This window comes from Pan troglodytes, chromosome 13 (assembly GCF_028858775.2).
Source record: "Pan troglodytes isolate AG18354 chromosome 13, NHGRI_mPanTro3-v2.0_pri, whole genome shotgun sequence".
Taxonomy (NCBI): Eukaryota; Metazoa; Chordata; class Mammalia; order Primates; family Hominidae; genus Pan; species Pan troglodytes.
Genome location: NC_072411.2, coordinates 118,613,849 through 118,632,586, shown reverse-complemented (window position 1 = coordinate 118,632,586; position 18,738 = coordinate 118,613,849). Strand labels below are relative to the sequence as shown.

The 18,738-nt window shown below is 45.2% G+C and overlaps 1 protein-coding gene across 1 annotated transcript in view; it reads left to right on the top strand.

Annotated features, from left to right (window-relative positions):
- Positions 1 to 226: 226 nt before the first annotated feature.
- MARCHF4 (membrane associated ring-CH-type finger 4) overlaps positions 227 to 18,738 on the top strand; it is a 113,732-nt gene continuing 95,220 nt past the window's right edge. Inside the window, exon 1 of the mRNA XM_526023.6 lies at positions 227 to 2,101. Within this exon, the coding sequence (XP_526023.2) occupies positions 1,583 to 2,101 (519 nt within the window). The 5' untranslated portion in view covers positions 227 to 1,582. The remainder of the gene's footprint in view (positions 2,102 to 18,738) is intronic.

Below are 18,738 nucleotides of genomic sequence, written 5' to 3'. Positions count from 1 at the left end.
GGTGGGGGTAGCGGGGGCAGAGCTGCCGAGCAGACCCGGCAGCCGCCCTCCTCCGCCCCCACCCTCCAGAAGCACTCTTGCCTGACTGAGAACCGAATTATTCCACTAGTATTATTTCATTTTTTATTACCCCCCCTCCTCACTCCCCAGCCGCCCCCACCCCCACGCCGGCCTCGCCTCTGGTTGCATGGCAGCGCTGCCCGGGCGCGGGGGCTCAGGGCTGGCCCCCAGGGAAGGGGGAGGAGGAGGAGGATCATGAAGGCCGGAGTCGCGACCGCGCCGGACGGCGGGCAGCAGCCAGAGGACGAGCCGGAGCAGCCCCCGCCCCGGAGACACCCGGACGCCGAGCAGCAGTCGCCTCCGCCGCCGCAGCAGCAGCTGCGGGCGCGGGCCGACCCGGAGCCGGAGAAGGAGGGCGACCGCGACCCAGAGGAGGAAGAGGAGGAGAAGGCGAGGCCACTCGCCCGCCCGGACCTGCCCTTCTCTCGGCTCTTGCCCCTCGCCCGAAGGGACCTTTGATGGAACCGAGGGGAGGGGGCCACGGATTTGCCGACTGCAGCAGGGGTGGGCTGGGGGCTGAGATAATGTAACCACTCCTTTCTCCTGTTCTCTCCCACACGCCCCTCTCCTCTACCCCTATTCTCTGCTCCACCGCCCTCTCACCCCGGTACACACACCCTTCCTCTAGCCAGGATCTTCATGCTCAGGAAGGAGGCGCCTCTGCAAGGGTTAAACGATCTTTTCTTTTTCTCCCATCCTTTTTCCTTCCCAAACCTCTATTTTACTTCCCTTCTCCTAATTGGCTTTCCCCTCTTCGGTGTAGCCCTTTGGCTGCGGAGGCAAAGCACAAGCCCCTAGCCCAGTTTCACCTGCAACACCCCTCCCCCACCCAACTGCTCTCTTAAAAGCAACTCTGGTGCTTCTGGGGGCTAATTGCCCCAGTTTTCTGCCCAGGAGAATTAAAACTTCTCCCAATCTTCTCTCCTCCCCTACCTTGACTCCCCCAACCCCTACCACCTGAGAAAAACCATCTTTTCTCTCTCACACATGCAGTCCTCAATTCTTCATTGAGCTAGTTTTCTCTAAGCCCAGCTCAATCCACTCCAGATTTGATTTACAATTGTCCCCACCCTTTTATATAAAAGAAAGATTTCTCACTGCGTAGGAATTTGAGAAGAACCCAATAATCCTTTCCTGGGGAACTTTTAAACAATTCGACATTGATTTTAAGGCTCTAGTGGCCCCTCCACCACGCTTCTTCAATCCCTCTGCTCCTACCAGTGTCCTCAGGTCAAAGGCAGAAAGGAGACACACTGAACAAAGTTGGAGGTTGGGGTGGGTGTGTGAGGGCAAGAAAAACTTTTTTGTTATTGGGCTTTCCAGGTGGAGTTCAGAACCAGTGACTCACACTTCTCAGTCCTGGGAGCAATTTATTTGCTACTTGGAGGGGTTGTAAGAAAAGCCAGTGAGAAAGCAGACTCCCCCCACAACACAGATCCACTGTGGACCCCCAAAACCTGTCCTGTCCCCCTCTTTTGAGACTCCAGCCACCCCTCTTGGGCTCTCTACTTCCACGGGGCACATGCTGATGCCCCTGTGTGGGCTGCTCTGGTGGTGGTGGTGCTGCTGCTCCGGCTGGTACTGCTATGGATTGTGTGCCCCAGCCCCCCAGATGTTGCGCCACCAGGGTCTCCTCAAGTGCCGCTGCCGCATGCTCTTCAATGACCTGAAGGTTTTCTTACTGCGGCGCCCTCCTCAAGCGCCCCTGCCCATGCACGGCGACCCCCAGCCCCCCGGTTTGGCGGCCAACAACAACACCCTTCCGGCTCTGGGCGCCGGGGGGTGGGCAGGCTGGAGGGGCCCCCGAGAAGTGGTGGGCAGGGAGCCCCCTCCTGTGCCACCTCCACCCCCCTTGCCACCTTCTTCTGTGGAAGATGACTGGGGTGGCCCAGCCACAGAGCCACCTGCCTCGCTGCTCAGCAGTGCCTCCTCAGATGACTTCTGTAAGGAGAAGACCGAGGATCGCTACTCACTGGGCAGCAGCTTGGACAGTGGTATGAGGACCCCACTCTGCCGCATCTGCTTCCAGGGGCCAGAACAGGTGAGTCCCCTTTTCTCTTCTCCTGCTTCCTGTGGTATTTTCAGGTCTTGCAGATTGCTACTCGCCTGCTTGCCCTGGGGAACGGTTATGTTGTCTTTAGTATGAGGACTCTATGTTCAAGAGCCCTCATTGATGTTTCTTGTGGTTAAGTTTGCCCAATGAGTGTCTGGTTCCTGGTGGAGCCTGTTTGGTGGTTCGTTTGTGTTCTAGGTTTTGCATTTTCCTTCCAATGCTAGTGTCTCCAATTCCAACTCCAAATTTCACAAACATCCTCAGAATAGAAGATCTAGAAACAACGGAGTGAAGAAACTTGGTGGTACATTCACACTGGTTGCCAAGATATCCTTTTATCTAACTTGTTGTTAGTAACATTTCGTCTAGCCCATCTTCAGTCCCATATCCCAACTTCTTCCTGCTCTGAGAGTATGCTGAGATCTTGTTCTCTTTTCCTTTTCTCATAGGTTGAAATCCAGTAAGCTTGTTCTTTTACTTTGGACAACTTCCTTTCATATCACGTTGACATCCTCAGCATTATGTTCTAGCAACTGAGGAGGAAATGGAGAGGGATTCTAGGTCCAAGACTATATGATTTGCTGAGACACTTCTTGGCAGACTCAAATTTTTCTATGTTGAAAACAGGCAGGTAAATGGGAATGAGAGTGAGTTTAAGAGACTGACATAGGCAATAAGCTATCTTGCTATTTTCCTTTTCAGACCTAGAAAGTGTATTGACTTAGAAAATCCCTTAAATGCTCCCCATCCAGGATAGGGATGCCAACTCTCATATGGACCAGGGCTTTTCCAAGTCTGGCAGGTTTTCCCTACCCTATTCATTCAGATTTTCACAGACACCCCTCCCAAGTTCACCTACAATCTAGTATCAGCAATGCTGGATAGCATGTGTACATTCTTCAGGAACTATAGAATGTGGCAACACTCTCCAAAGAATCCCAGATAGAAAGGCTCACGCAGTTAGTGATGCTGGAGAAGGAGTATTCAATTGCAAGGTGGGCAAGGTTATGTGTTCCTATCAGCCACTTCTTCAATAGTTTCCTGAAGTGCAGGGAAGATTTCTGGATACTCCTTGAGGAAGTGGCAGTGCAGTAGGGTGCCATGCCAGGCTTTGACTGGCTCTGGTTCTTGCTGAGGGTGTGCTCTGTAAGATGCGGGCTTAGCTGGCATTTTCATTCATTTTCTTGCTTTGCTCTCAATGGACAAAGAACTCTGGGGACCAGTGATCCCTGGAGCTACAGCTTGGAATTATGAGGGGAAGTGATATAGATCTCAGTGTGAATAAATGTCTCTGAGAGGCTGGGGGCTGGGTTCTTCCATCTTAAGATTACCTAAGTATCCAATAAAGTGTTGTCCAGAGTTGAAAACTCCTGTTAGGAAAAATCCTCCAGAGTGCCTTCCCTTCAGTCTTTCTCTCTACTTCCAGCACCAGGCTCTGGCAGAGCTATGGGGTAGAGTGGCTCGGCTGACAACAAGAGGATGCCTCACTTTGATATCAGGATCTTGCCACCATCAAGTACTTCATACTCTCCAAAAGAAAGAATTATTTGGCTTCCTAAATTCCTAAGGCATTTCTTTTTTCTCCCATATGGGCTCAGGTCTGCATGTCACAGGGGCTTCTGAGAGTGTGGCTTCTGGCAAGAGCATTCTTGTCTCTAGAAAACAGCAGGACTTGGAGGTGCCCTGGGATAATATTTCCCCCACTGTGTGAACTTTTTCAAATAGCTTTATGCCTCTGGGCTGCTTTTCCAACTTACGTGATTTGGAGACACCTTTTCATGCCCCCCCCTCCTTTCCTCAGAGGTGTGTTGGGAGAATCCAGGAGAAAAGAAGTGTAAAAATATCTTGGAAGGAATTTATATATAATGAGCATGTATTTTGATAACAGAAAGCTGTATTTTATTGAAAAAAGAAAAAGAAAAAAATCATTGGCAATATTGTGAAATACCCTCATGTGATACAAGATCTGGTCAGAGGTTAGAAGCTTTCCTTTCTTGTTCATTGTTTTGATGGTGTGTCATAAATAAAGCATTGAATAAGAAAGCTAACACCAGTAAAGGAATGGGCTCTATTATGTGGGAGGATTAGGGGGCCCTGTCTGCATTAAGACTGGATCAAATTAAGCACTTCCTGCATAGGATTATTTTGTTTTGGGGGTTTACCTTATCTGTGCAGGAGCCAAGAGGCTTTAATGGGATTGTGTTATAGTAGTAATAACAGCAATGTGAGTACTGCATTAGATGTGGAGAACACAGTTTCCCAGTTTCTTCTCATTTTTTTTTCACAGCATTTCTATGAAGGAGACAAAGGAGGGGAGATAAGGGAAACTCTAGAAAAGGAAGAGAGAGATAGGGGGGCAACAGCAGTGAAGGGGAGGGAGAAAGAGAGGGATAGAGAGAGAAGGAGGAGGAGGAGGGAGGGGGAGAGAGAAAGAGAGAGAGACACGCTAAAATTTCTGTGTTTTAGTTTCTGTTCAGGGAGAGAGCTGTCCAGCAATTGTCTACACATGGCCCTGGAGGAAATGTGGGCTGCAATCTTAGTAGCTGAATGTCTTGGTGTTATCTCTGCCCAAACAAAGGAATTAAGCAGACCCCCACCTCCCTGCTCCCCATCACCCCAATCATTTACTACTGCTATAGGGGCTAAACGACTGCCAAAAAATGAGTATTTGATCTTTTCCTGCCAACAGCTTGCAATATTTGTGGTGAGGAACAACAAGAGAATCCAGCTAGTTTCACCTTTGTACCTATCTACAAAGGACTTTGCATCCATTCATTGGTGCATGCATTTATTTAACAAATTTTTCGGGGCACCTGCAGTGTGCCCGTTGCTGTTCCAGGCATGAGTATTCAGGAGTGAACAAAACAGATGAGATTTCTGCTCTCCTGAAGCTGACATTCTAGTAGAGACACATAAATAGACAAGTAAACTAGTAATTAAATAAGGTGATTTAAGCTCTGTGATGAAATTTAAAAAGGAAAATGAGTTAGAAAGGAATGAAAGGGAGGCAGTGGAAAAGGTACCACCACATTAGATAGGGTAATCAGGAAAAGTCTTCCTAAGAATGTGTCATCTGAGCTGACACCTAAATGATGAGAAGGGCCCAGCAATGCATAGGTCTAGGGGAAGAGAATTTCAGGTGAAGGAAATAGCAAGTTCAAAAGCGTGAATGTGAACGAGCTTAGCATGTTGGAAAAACAGAAGAGAAGAAAGGAAGAGAGAGAGAGAGAGAGGTGTGAACACTTGCTTTGAGAACCTACTTGGCTCCATCCTAGAAAGCTACTGAGTAGCCTCTCTCCTCTCTACCATTCATTCATGTTGAGCAGGGGTCAGGACCCATGAGACTGTAGAACCAGAGTCCAGCTCACAACCTCCTCACTCTCCCTTTTTGGTTGAAGCTGCACTAGCCCACTTTGCAGGACAATGTACCATTGTGAGTAATCTGAACTCTCTGAAGCCAGATGGCCCCAGTTGGAGGCCTGAACAAGTTATATAGCCTGTCTGTGTCTTGGATTCCTCATTTGTAAAGATGGAATAATAATAATAGTCCCCATGTCATAAGATTATTCTGAGCATCAAATCAGTCAATACTATAAGAGCAGTGCCATCGTAGCATTTTGTTATTGTTATTACTATCTCAGATGCAAGAGAGTGCTGTTCCTGCCTTGTTTAAAAGGAAAGGTGTGCCCCAGCCCACAGGCTGTCAGGAAGCCACTATGATTGTGGCATGGATGTGGACTGTTTCTTGCAGATTTATAATGCTCTAGGCACAGAGCAGAGCTTGTCCGTTTCCATCATCAAAGTCTTTATTAAGCACCTACCTTTTGCCTGCTGTTCTGCTGGACAAGGTCCAGACACATAGGGTAGATGTGGTCCTGCCCTCTGGGAGTGTCACAATCTAACCCAGACATCACAGGGGCTGATAGAGATCAAGAACACACAGACAGTGAGGCTGAGTGAATTACAGTAATATCAGGTACAAGAAGGAGATGCGTGTTTAAAAGCAGCTAGTGGGCGGGGTGCCTACTCAAAAAGACAAGTCGGGGAATTTGCTACTTGCTACTAATCTACAGTTAGTTAGAGAAGGCTTCTCTATTGCTGCTGAAGACCAAGTGAGAAGAAATAGATTTAGGCTGCAAGACTGAGGTTAGACAGATGGAAGCAGAAGAGATGTGTCCCCCACCCCCACACCTGACTGCCATTTTATCTTTGTGGAGCAACCTCCAGGCACTCCACACATGGATACCTTGAAAAGAGGTGAATCCGCCTCCCAGCTAGGCAGCTGTGGAGTGCCTAGCAGTGGGTACAAAGATGAAATCCACCATGGCAGTCAGAAGCTAGGGTGGGAGGCCACCTGTTCTGGCCCTAATGGAAAGTAGGACGTGTATCTGGAAAAGTTTAGCAGGCTTAATCTGCCTTTTTATTCTTTCTGGGGTTGGCTTCCCTGGAGTTCTGCATTCAGAAGGGGCAATAATTGTATAGAGTGGTCTAGTCAGTGTTTTGGTTAGTTGGGAATAAGATATGGCTTTTCAGGGCTTGGGGAATCTGGAGATCCTAAGATGCAATGAGAACCTGGGAATGGAGCTCAAGTAGAGCATTTTAGAAGAGACTTAAATGGTGTACTTACTCGTTTTAGTGCTATGGTTTGATTTTACATTTCTTTGTGTGGTTATTTAGTATCTGTCTTCCACAAAGAAGAGACCCATCCCTAACATTTACAGGCCCTATGGCAGGAGTATAAATGGAAGCTCACATACCATGCTCCAAAATATTTGAAAGTAGTAAATCCAGCTAACAAACTGTTAAACAAAATATATTTTATCCTCCTTTCCTGAAAAATGCTCCTTCAAAGCAACCTGGAAGACAGGTTTGAATTTAGAACTTTTGATGTCTCTGGATTCTGTACTAGCCAAATGGGGATAACTGTCCTTTGGTCTACAGGACATTCTGATTCTCTTTCCAATGCTGACTCTAGCCTGTACTAATGAGCCTTGGACCCACGTGTATGGACAGTCCTGCTGGCTTGTCCAAGCTCTGTCCATATCATCCCCAAAACAGTGGTGCCTTGCCCCAATCCCTGCCCTTAGGCCAAGGAGGGAACAGTTTATGGATCCAAAGAAGAGAGTCCTGCAGGTCCTGGGAGCAAGTTCATGGCTGTCTGGACAGGAATTCCAGGGTTCTGGGTAACTGGAGCATATTCCAGAAGAGAGGTGAGGTTCCTTGACCCTGCAGACTCCTCACACTGTGGGGAGAGGTGCAGCTGAAGGGGGAGCAGAGTGGGGTCCTCTAGAGCTAGGGGTTCTCTTGCCTGGGTCTAAGGGGAGCACTGCAAAGGGACTATAAGATCCCTGGAAGAAGTGAACTGTGTGTGTTCATTCATTGTTAGATCATTGGCTCTCAACCCAGTACCTGGCACCCGCTTCATGCTCTATGAGTATTTCTTGAAAGGACAACCTCTGGAGCTCATCTAGTGGGCAGCTTCATAGGTAGGAGAACTGGGGAAAAGAGAACATTTAGGAAAAAAGCGGTGTCAAATGCCAAAGGTGTGCTCTGCAGAAGAAAGGGTCCACAGGGCAGTACCTTCAATAGTGATAGAATTTCCAGGGAAGTAAACTTGGGTTTCACTATTATACAAACTTTCTATCAAAGCTGTCCCAAGATCTTATAGGCTACCTTAGAAGGAGGATCTTATGGGGACTGCAGACTAGATAATCCTCAAGATCCTTTCTGAGCTCGGGAGTTGGAATTCATAAATAAGGTCATTTTGGGATCCAGGAGATTTTTAATCTGAGCAAAAAGGGATGATCCCCTCAGCCTCTCCAATTCAAGGGGTCATCTCATCTCAGGACATCCAGGCCCAGTAAACATGTTACATGGCATATACAAATATATCTTCAGCAAAGATTGGAGAGAACAGTCTCTGTCCTGTGTTCATAGAAATCCTAAGGTGTTGCCAGCCACATTGTTGCTGCAATTGTAAATTTTCACCATGCACACACTATGATGGGAGAGCAAGCCCTTCATGGCCAATAGGCAACAGACACCATTATGGACCCAAGGATACAAAACCATCCTGGGAAAGGGGGAGCCCAGTTACCTCCAAGAGTTTTGAGCTTTCAGTTCCTACTTCTGTCAGTCCTGATCCTACTTAAATTGGAAGCTCCAAGAACCTTTTCTTCACTCAAGGCTCTTACCAAAGCTCTAATTCTCTATTGGGAGATAAGGTAAGGATGTTAAAACCCCACCACAGGGTTACAGGCTCTTTCACAGGTATAGCTATCTTACATGTACAAACTTGCTCACGCATAAGCACGGATACAACATTGAATGCATCTGTCTCACTTTCACGGGCAGAACTGGGAATGAGAGGAGGGGAGATGCCTGTGTTTTGACAGTTGTGAAGCAGTTCTCTAATCAATTGTTTGTGAGGTTCTCTACACAGTGTTGTTTGTAGTAATCCTTCACTTACCAGTATCAGCTTGGGGTGAGTTGACCAATTTATTGGATGTGGCTTCTAGCTGAGGCCCCCATTGAGAAAGTTACTTAAGGCTAGCAGGGCAGGAAGTTATGAAATATGGATTTCAGAAGAGGCTGGGAGAGAAAAAGGAGAGATACTGGGACTCTCTCTTTCTCCTCTCTTTCTGCCCCCTTTTCCAGCTGGTATGCTGGAAAAGCCCAGCTGTGGCCTGTGAGATGGGGGAGGGAGAGGAGGTTGGAGGGAGAGGAGACACTTAAAGGAGTGTGGGAATAAGCGAGCTGCTGCTTGTTTGCTGGGAAGGAAGCCAAGTTGGAAGTGAGCCTGGATGTAAAGGAGCTGGCAAGAAAATACTGTATGGCCCAAGCTGCATACCATCCCCCTCCTGAGATGCATCATATATAAGCCAGAGTTTACATGTGCATATAGTACACATTTGATACCTCCTTCTGTGTATGGTAAAAGCAAAGGTGAGGTGTACCCAGGGCTGACTGTCTCATGACGAAATAGCACAATCGAGTAAGTTACAATTTGAAATCCAGGTAGATGCAAATTGTCAGGGAAAGAAAGGGGGGAGTTTCCAAATATAGGTTCTATCCAACTCTGTAATCCAGGAATGACCTCATGCCCCACGAGGGGGACACAAGGGCCCCAGTCCTGAACCCAGCGAATTATATTCATGAGGATTTTTGCAGGACCTGTCCATAGAGGGGTTGAGAAGGACAGATCAAATTATTTTTCTCCTTCATGGAAAGATTGTTTTGGATGTGATTGAATAGAATCAACATCAATGTCTGAAAGAACCCTCTTGAAGCCACCCCAGTGGCTAGCATAGGGCTCTGCATACAGTAGGGACTCATTATTTGCTAATCGTTTCCCCCGCTACTCGCACATGTTCATTCCAGATTAATAGTGCTATCTTTGGTCCCTAGTATATGTGTGGTAGAAGACATATTTGTGTGTGTGTATAAACGAAAAGGCCAAGCAATGGGGGTATGGATGGCCCCTTGCAATCTCATCCAACCTCATTTTCTGTTTCTATAATGAGAAATAGCAATGATTCTTGTCCTGGTAATCATAGTGATCATTATCTTGGCCTGAGACCATTTGGCCAGCATGCATTTCCTTATACTATTGCAGAATGATGGGAAGAACATGGGCTTTGAAGTCCAAAAGACATGAATTTCATTCCCATTTGGGGCCCTTCCCAGCTGAGTGGTCTTGGGCAACTTATTTAACCTCCCTGGACCTAGATTTTATTGTTTATAAAACAGAGATAAAATACCAAGTTTGAACATTTGTAAGGAATTGACATGATGCATTAAAGATCTAGGCACACAACAGCTGCTAATTGAATGAGAATGATATTTACCCCATCCCACCAGTGTGTCTCAGAGACCTGGAATGGAGCCCTCAGATCACACTGTTGCTTTTCCTACTACCCTCTCTCACTGGAGTCTTTAAAAAATCAGATGTCTAAGGCTATGCTTCCATCACAGTAAACCCCAAGCTGTTTTTGTGACTGACAATCAGAGATGCATGTTTTGGACCAGCCTCTGTTTAGCACATTTTCTGCCTCTGTGTTGTCTGATTCAGCTGAACTGTGTCCTCTCTTCCTTGGATCCCTCACTCCCAACATAGTTGTCTTTATTCATCTCCATCATCACCAGGTCCCTGACAGATCTTTATTAAGCAGCACTCTGTGCTTGGCAGGAACTATGTAGAAAGACACTTTCCTGGACTTTGAGTCCCTAGAGGTCAGGGGCAGACCATGCATGCAGACAAGCATGCAGAAGAAGTTGCAGAGGAAACAGTTGCCCAATATGTAACAGCAAGGGATTTGCATTGAGGATCCTCCTTGGACTAGTGTTTCTGAAAGCCTGGGATGGGATGGACAGCCCCAGACAGACATGATTTTAAATAACGTTGATCCCCAGGTAAGAATGTTGTTCCCTTTTCAGTTGGCTCTTATGCTTCATGATTATATCTAGGAGAAAATCTCACCATAGTGATAATATGTCTTTAACACCTTTCTAGTGGTGTCAGTCTGCTTTATAAACAAAGAAAGAAGGCATTAGACTCAGAGTCTTTGGACACGCACTATTTTAGCTAGAATTTCTCACCTTGTTTTGTTTATATTTGTATGTGTCTATTCTTTTTTTTAATGGGCTTCATTTTTTTAGAGCAGCTTTAGGTTCACAGCAAAATTGAACAGAAAGTACAGAGAGTTCCCATGTACTCCCTGCAACCCCACCATCAACATCCCATACTTTGGCCAGGTACAGTGGCTCATGCCTGTAATCCCAGCACTTTGGGAGGCTGAAGTGGGAGGATCGTTTGAGCCCTGGAATTTGAGACGAGCCCTGGAATTTGAGACCAGCCTGGGCAACATAGCAAGACTCCATCTCTACAAAACAAAACAAAAGCAAAAAAAATCCCACCAGGGTGGAACATTTGTTACAACTGACCCTACACTGACACATCATTATCACCCAAAGTTCATAGATTACATGAGGGTTCACTGTTGATATCGTACATTCTAAGGGTTTTGACCAATATATAGTGACATGTATCCACCATTATGGTATCATACAGAATGGTTTTACTTCCCTAAAAACCCACTGTGCCCCACCACCTATTCATCTCCCTGCTTCCACTCCCAATCTCCCGGCAAAATATTTGGCCTTTTCCAGGATGTCATATAGTTGGAATTATACAGTGTGTAGCCTTTTCAGATTGGCTTTTTCACTTAGTAATATGCATTTAAACTTCCTCCATGTCTCGGTGTCTTTTTGTGGTTGATAGCACATTTCTTCTTAGCGCTGAATAATATTCCATCACATGGATGTCCCAGAGTTTGTCTATTCTTTTTATGGCAAATGGTACCAGTTTTTTCATTTATGGCAGTGACAAAAAGTCTCCCTTAGAAATAAATTTATTGAAATAGAAATGTGAGACATTTAAAGGCAAATGTTAAGTTTGAAGAAAATAATAGTATAAATGGTACATGAATACATCAAAAAGTATAAGTGACTGAAGTTATTCTGACCTGGCTACAATTTAAAATAGTTTTGAAACATCTGTGGACATCAAGAAGTGCCTCAGGAAGGGGATGATACATGGAGTCCCAGGCTGTGATCCCAGGGTAGTGCCCTGGGATCTGCATTTTCAATCTCTGACTTTGAGAAAAAGTAGGTGATTACTTCAGGAATACCGTGTATTAGTAGGAAATCAAGTGGGGAGAAGAAATGTGTACACCAGACCTGAGGTTCTGGAACAAGGAACAGAGGTGTGGGCCCTGGAGAAGGAGAGGAGAGTTAATTGGGAGGGTATGATATAATCAAAAGTGCAAGTTCAGTCATTCAGTGCTGGCAGAGTTCAATTAATAAGAGCAAGATCTGCTATGAAGAAAGTGACTTTTTATTCCAAAGCTAGCTTAGGGGAAGAAGTACAGGTTTCTTGCTTTAAGGGTACTACTTCGTTTTTAGAGCAGAAAGCAGGTGCTTTTAGAAGGGGTCTCAGCGTGAGAGGCACACAGTGGAGAAAGCAAGCAGGTGGAGGTCTGCATAACTCATTTCAGTGCCTTATCTACTGGGTAGTCAAGCTGGTGACTGCTGGCACCTTCATGAGCAGAACTAGACTGCAAATGTGACTGAAGCTTTCCAGGTGGGAGAGAGTTTTGTAGTGGGCATACTTGGGGTTGTAGATTGACTGTTGTCTCTTGAGGCAACCTCCTGGTGGGTGAGTTCCACTCAAGCTTCTAAACACATAGTTAGGTGAACTTGCCCTGTAGGGAGAGCCTGATGAAGAAGAGGTAAAAAGCTGTAATTGCCTTTCTGCAGGACTAAGTAGGAAGTGGCGAATAGGGGGAAACAGAGAAAAGAAGAGGAAAAAATAATAAAAATAATAATTCATTCTCTTCTTTGTAGAAAAATGGGGGTGCTTGGCTACAACAGGACCATGTGACTAGGAAAGAAGAGGCATGTGTCACCCATGGCAGAGGTAGGAAGGGATGCCTCTTACATCTCTCTTCTCCCCTGCCTCAGGGATCTGAGAACTATGAGTCCTATATGGGATAGCTGCAAGATGGGAAAGTCTGACCAACATGGGCTCTGACATGAAGGAAATGCTAACTTTGATTGTGTTAAGACACTGAAGCTTGGGGGTTTGTCTGTTACCCAGCTAATGTTAATTTCCCTGACTAATACAACCATAAATTCCCACTCCTGAATTATATTCTGAGGGTATTCTTGAGTGAAGCCAAATCTGGGGCTTGCTTCCCATTTCTCCCCATTTGGTTTCCTTCCCCCTAGGTCCCAGAGCAGGGCAACAGATGGTACACAGCTCCATCCCTCACAGCTCACTAAGTCCCAACAATGAAGTGTTTCAGCTCAGGAATGACGTATCACTTTTGCCTACAACTGCCTGGCTGCATCTAGGAACATGGCTCTGCCTAACAGCAATAGGGGTGGGGAGTATAATCCTTCTGGGTACCGTCAAAAAGATGAAGGCTTTTTTTCCAGAGATGGGTGAGTTCTAGAAGTCTCTACCTCAATAAAGTTAGAGGGAGTGAATGAATGAGAAAACACATGGCAAGCTTTTAGAACACCACTTGACCCACATTAAGCATGCAATAAGTATTCCTAGTTATTGTTCTTATTTGCTCTTTTATAAAAAGAGGAGGTTGTGCTCTGGAATATCCACGCTGCTTCTAGTTCTGCTGTCCTTGTTTATGCCTTATCGTGCCCCAGTCACACCTGGGGCTGATATAAATCCAATTCCTCCTTCTATCTATAGCAGATGCCTCCCTAGAAGAATGTTCTAAAAACTGGACATTAAAGGCTGAAAAGGGAAAAGAATTTGGGAAATAGAAAATGAAGACTGTTCCTGGCATAAGGACAATGAAAGCAAGGAGTCAGAGATGCTTTTGGAGAAAATTAGCAAGGTTGATAAGAACACGGGCTTGTAGAGTCAGGCAGAACTGCTTTCAGATCCCATTGTTACTGTGCAGTAGATGTGTGTCCTTGGGCAAGTCACTTATAGACTCAGAATCTTAATTTCCTCCACTGTAGAATGGCAATGATAATAATAGTACCTGTCCCAGAGGTTGTTGTGAGGTTAACTGATACAATGAATGCAAAAATCTTAGCATAGTGCAGAATACAAACATACAATAAAATCACAAACATACATTAAACATTAGTGCTTCGTGTTTTTGTCTGACCTCACGAGCTCTCTATTGTTTTCTTCAAACTTTGAAAATTTCTGCCTTGGACTGTGTATGATTGTGGGCTGCTGACCTCAGGAGGAGCTGCCATAATATCATCTGTCAGGAGTAGATGAACCTAAATATACCCAACCATTGCCTGTAGCTAAATAAAATGATCTCACAGATATACGTACTGTTTTTCAAAGGTATATGGAACAAACTCAAAAGCATCCTTCAATTTACTGTAGCTTGTCAATAAATATATTCTCAAAGAGATACTTGAAGTATAACTACAGTCATTTGAGGGTTTGTGATACTTTTTGAATATTAAAAATAGTCTAATTAGAGAGATTTTATAAAATAACTGGCCAGTACTTTCCAAAGTCTCAACATCATGAAAGATATAGAATGAAGGCTGGACATGGTGGCTCATGCCTTTAATCCCAGCCCTTTGGCTGACTAAGGCGGGAAGATTGCTTGAGCCCAGGAGTTTGTGACCAGACTAGGCAATATAGTGAAACTTTGTTTCTACAAAAAATTTAAAAATTAGCCAAGCATGGTGGTACAAGCCTGTGGTCCCAGCTACTCAGGGGACTGAGGTGGGAGGATTGCTTGAACCCAGAGGCAGAGGCTGCGGGGAGCCATGATGCACTACTGCACTCCAGCCTGGGTGACAGAGCAAGACCATGTCAAAAAAGTGTGTGTGTGTGTGTGTGTATAAAAGTGTACATACAGAATGATGGGGAACTATCTCAGATTGGAACAGTCTAAGGTGATGTAACAATTAAATACAATGTATAATCTGGATTGGATTCTGGACCACATAAAGGACATTAGTGGGACCCTCGGTGAAATTCAAATAAGATCTGTAGATTAGTTAATAGTCTTGTATCAGTGTTGAGTTCCTAGTTTGGGTCGTTGTACTATGGTTACATGAGATTTAACCTTTGGGGAACTTGGGTGAAAGTCATATAAGAAATCTTTGTGCTATCTTTATAATTTTTTTTTTTGAGACAGAGTCTCGCTTTGTTGCCCAGGCTGGAGTACAGTGGCACGATCTCAGCTCACTGCAACCTCCACCTCCCAGGTTTAAGTAATTCTCCTGCGTCAGCCTCCCTAGTAGCTGGGATTACAGGGGCCCGCCACCACGCCCAGCTAATTTTTATATTTTTAGTAGAGACGGGGTTTCACCATGTTGGCCAGGCTGGTCTCAAACTCCTGACCTCAAGTGATCCACCCACCTCGGCCTCTCAAAGTGCTGGGATTACAGACGTGAGCCACTATGCCCGGCCTATTTTTATAATTTTTAAAGTAAGTTTAATGTTATTTCAAAATGAAAAGTTAAAAAATAAAAATAACTTAAAAGGGAAGAGGCTTTTCAGACTTGGAATAATTGTGAATTACCAGTATAGCAAAAAGGGCATAGATTTACTGGTTAGAAAAACCTGTATTAGAATCCAGGCTCTAGCATTTACTAGCTGTGTGGCTTTAGGCAAATCAATTAAATCCTCCGAACTTCAGTGTCCTCTATCTGTCACAGGGGGCTAATGAAAATAAATATCTCATAGAATTGTGTGGAATTTAAGAAGACAATACGTAGCACCATGCATGAAATGGGCTCTTGAGAAGTATTAGTTCCCTTTCTGGTCTTTCCTTCCCCGTCTGTCCAAAGCGGATGATAAACATGCTTCACGCAGTTCCTCAGGTATAAGTATACTGCACGCTTTGAGATTGACAGGAGGGACACCTGAGCAGTGCAGTGTTGAGGGGCCAGGAAAGTTTCCCCAATATGGGCCCTTCAGCATCTAAACAGAGTTAAGGATCATCAGCACAAACAGTATTGGCCATTATGCAGTGTTCTTGAACACTTCTTAACCTGACACCGCCAAAAAAGTGCCTTCGCACACTGAAGGAATGTGGGTTGTATATTTTGATTTATCCCATGGTGATCCCTCTAGGAGCCACAGATTTAAGCCTCTATGGAGCAATAAGAGCTTTCGAGTCCTGGGGCTGTCAGTTCTTCGACTGATTTGGAAAACAAGTGCCAAAACCAGCCAGCGGCAGGTGAATGAGTGTAGGCAGCTGGTGAGGGTGTAGAGGTGTCCCTTCTGTTGTATGTGTGCTTGTGGGTAGGAGGGAGGGAGAAGATTGAGGGGTTGGGGGAATAGGCTGGGTCTGCATGAAATGCAACTTTTTAACACAAAAGAAAAAAGGCACTCCAGGGGTTGGCCCATTTGGCTGCTCCAGCCTTTTGTGCATCTTTGTTCCAGGGAGAACCCAGAGGATCTGGTCTTTGCAAAGTCAATGCAGACATTCTGTGCAATACTTGCTGCCTTATTTCTGGATTTTGGCATCCATTACGCATTTGCCTGCAAAAAAATAAAAAATCAGTTTGAGTATCAGAAAGAGTACGTGATGTGATTTCAAGGACTTTCCACCCCCAACCAAAGACCAAACAACAAAAAAAAATCCACTTATTGGGAAGTGACCCTAGAGAGAGGTTCCTCCCAATTTAAATTAATTTTTATTCTTTCTACAAATGCAATTCAAGTAAAAAAGTGTGTCTTTGACATGAGGCTGGAATTTGCCGCAAAATAATCCAGTGACTATAAGTAAAACAAGACTGATTTTGCACGTCATTGCTGAAGGTGGGTGCTGGGTACCTGGGGGGTTTATTCTGATTTTCTCTCTACTTTTATATGTGCTTGAAAGTTTCCATATTGTTTGGTTAATAAAAAGATTATAAAAATACAAGTATTAGGGCTGGGCACAGTGGCTCACGTCTGTAATCCCAGCACTTTGGGAGGCCGAGGCGAGTGGATCACTTGAGGTCAGGAGTTCAAGACCAGCCTGACCAACATAGTGAAAACCCGTCTCTACTAAAAATACAAAAATGAGCCAGGTGTGGTGGCACATGCCTGTAATCCCAACTACTCAGGAGTCTGAGGCAGGAGAATCACTTGAACCTGGGAGGTGGAGGTTGCAGTGAGCCAAGATCGCACCACTGCACTCTAGCCTGGGTGACAAAGTTAGACTCTGTCTCAAAAAAAAAAAAAAAAGAAAGAAAGAAAAAAAACAATTATTAAATAAGTTTCATGAACAGGCAGGAATTAACTGAGAGTAGACAAGACAGCTTTGGGCACAATTATGCTGAGGACCAGAGTCAAAGAGAGAGAGGACCTGAGTGAGTCCCACCAGGTATTCACCAGTCTTGCTCAATGAGGGGAATCAACTTGATGACCTCTTAAGGGATCCTCCATCCCCCAAGGTCATGATTTAGAGATGAAAATGTCCTGTCGTCCATTTCCTTTCTGGTTCCCCTGGTCTAGTGGCAGCAAAAAGATCAGTGACCACTCAGTACAGGTTGAGTGAACACCACTGGGTGTCAGGCCCCAGGAGTGCAGAGATAAGATGGAGAGCTTGGAGTCTAGTGCAAGAAACTGGTGTGCTGAGAACAACCACAAAACATAATGAGTGCCGTGGACCAGGGTTGCATATGTTGTGCTAAAAAACCACACAGGAGGGGTGACTAGTGATGCCTGGGAAAGCTGGAGAAGGACCCCACGTGGACTTGCCTTTTAGTGGTTGAGTGAATGAGTAGGTGGAGTCAAGGCAGTTAAGAGAATTCTCCATGTGGAAATGTATGCCAAAATATGGCAATAAGAGATTAACCCTGATTCTCCTCATCAGAAATGTGTTCCTTCCTACTCAGCCTAATCCTGTCTCTCTCTCACTGCATTTCAGATTGCCCTCTGTGCTTTAAGACCCAGAATGCGGGGTAGGGTGCAGAGATGGGAGAGATGTGCTTACTCCTCTTTAGCAACTAGTCCTCTTAAGCCCAGCCTTTCTGTGGTTGGTCCTAATGACCTTTCTGTAATAGCAGCCTAGAAGTCTGGATGTGTTTGGAGGCACCTGCCTGGGAACAGTAACTCCACAACAGCCATCTTGGTTGATTGAATGGAGTTTTTCTCTGGAAGCCACCAGAGGGTCTGGAAGAAACCTTGTGAGTTCAGAAGCTTCCTTATCTTCCAACACATGCATAGCCACTAGCTCATGTTTCTATGGTGGGAGGGAAGAGTAGGCATTGTTTTCCTGATCTTTAGAAGTGAGAAACTGGAGGCCAGGCACAGTCGCTCATGCCTGTAATCCCAGCACTTTGGGAGGCCGAGGTGGGCACATCACTTGAGGTCAGGAGTTTGAGACCTGTCTGGCCAACATGGCAAAACCCTGTCTCTACTAAAAATACAATAATTAGCTGGGCATGGTGGCAGGCACCTGTAATCCCAGCTACTCAGGAGGCTGAGGCAAGAGAATCATTTGAACCTGGGAGGTGGAGGTTGCAGTGAGCTGAGATCGTGCCACTGCACTCCAGCCTGGACAACAGATTAAGACTCCATCGCAGAAAAGAAGAAGAAGAAGAAGAAGAAACAAGGACCCAGAGAGGTGAGGGGACTGTTCAAGGTGGAAGGCAAATCCCTAAGCTGATATTTCCTATTCTTAGACTAGAAAATATCAGTGAATACATCTGCACCTTTCAGGAGAAATAAATTCTTCCTTTTTTCACCCCCTTTCCCAGCCTCAGAGCTATTCATCTATTCACTTCCTACATATTAATATATTGCAGTAAAGGACTAATTTACCAGAATGTTTAGAGAATGGAAGAGATCAAAGAGAATGGGTGGGAGTTTATGGTTAATTTGATTTTCTAGTGAATTTGGGGCTAACCCCTGTAAGTTTTATTTCAGTTTTATTGTTGAAAGTCTTTATAAAATGTGAGGCTACTTGGCAGTGCATTTGAACATCGCCTCAATTTTTTTTTTATGTTGAAGTGTTGTCGTTTGAAGTTAGGCTCCGTGGTTAGAAAAGGCACAGGAAATGAAGTTCTAGCTTCACAGACCACAGGATATCTTGTAGAAGCTGGTGGGTGGCTTTTATTTAAAC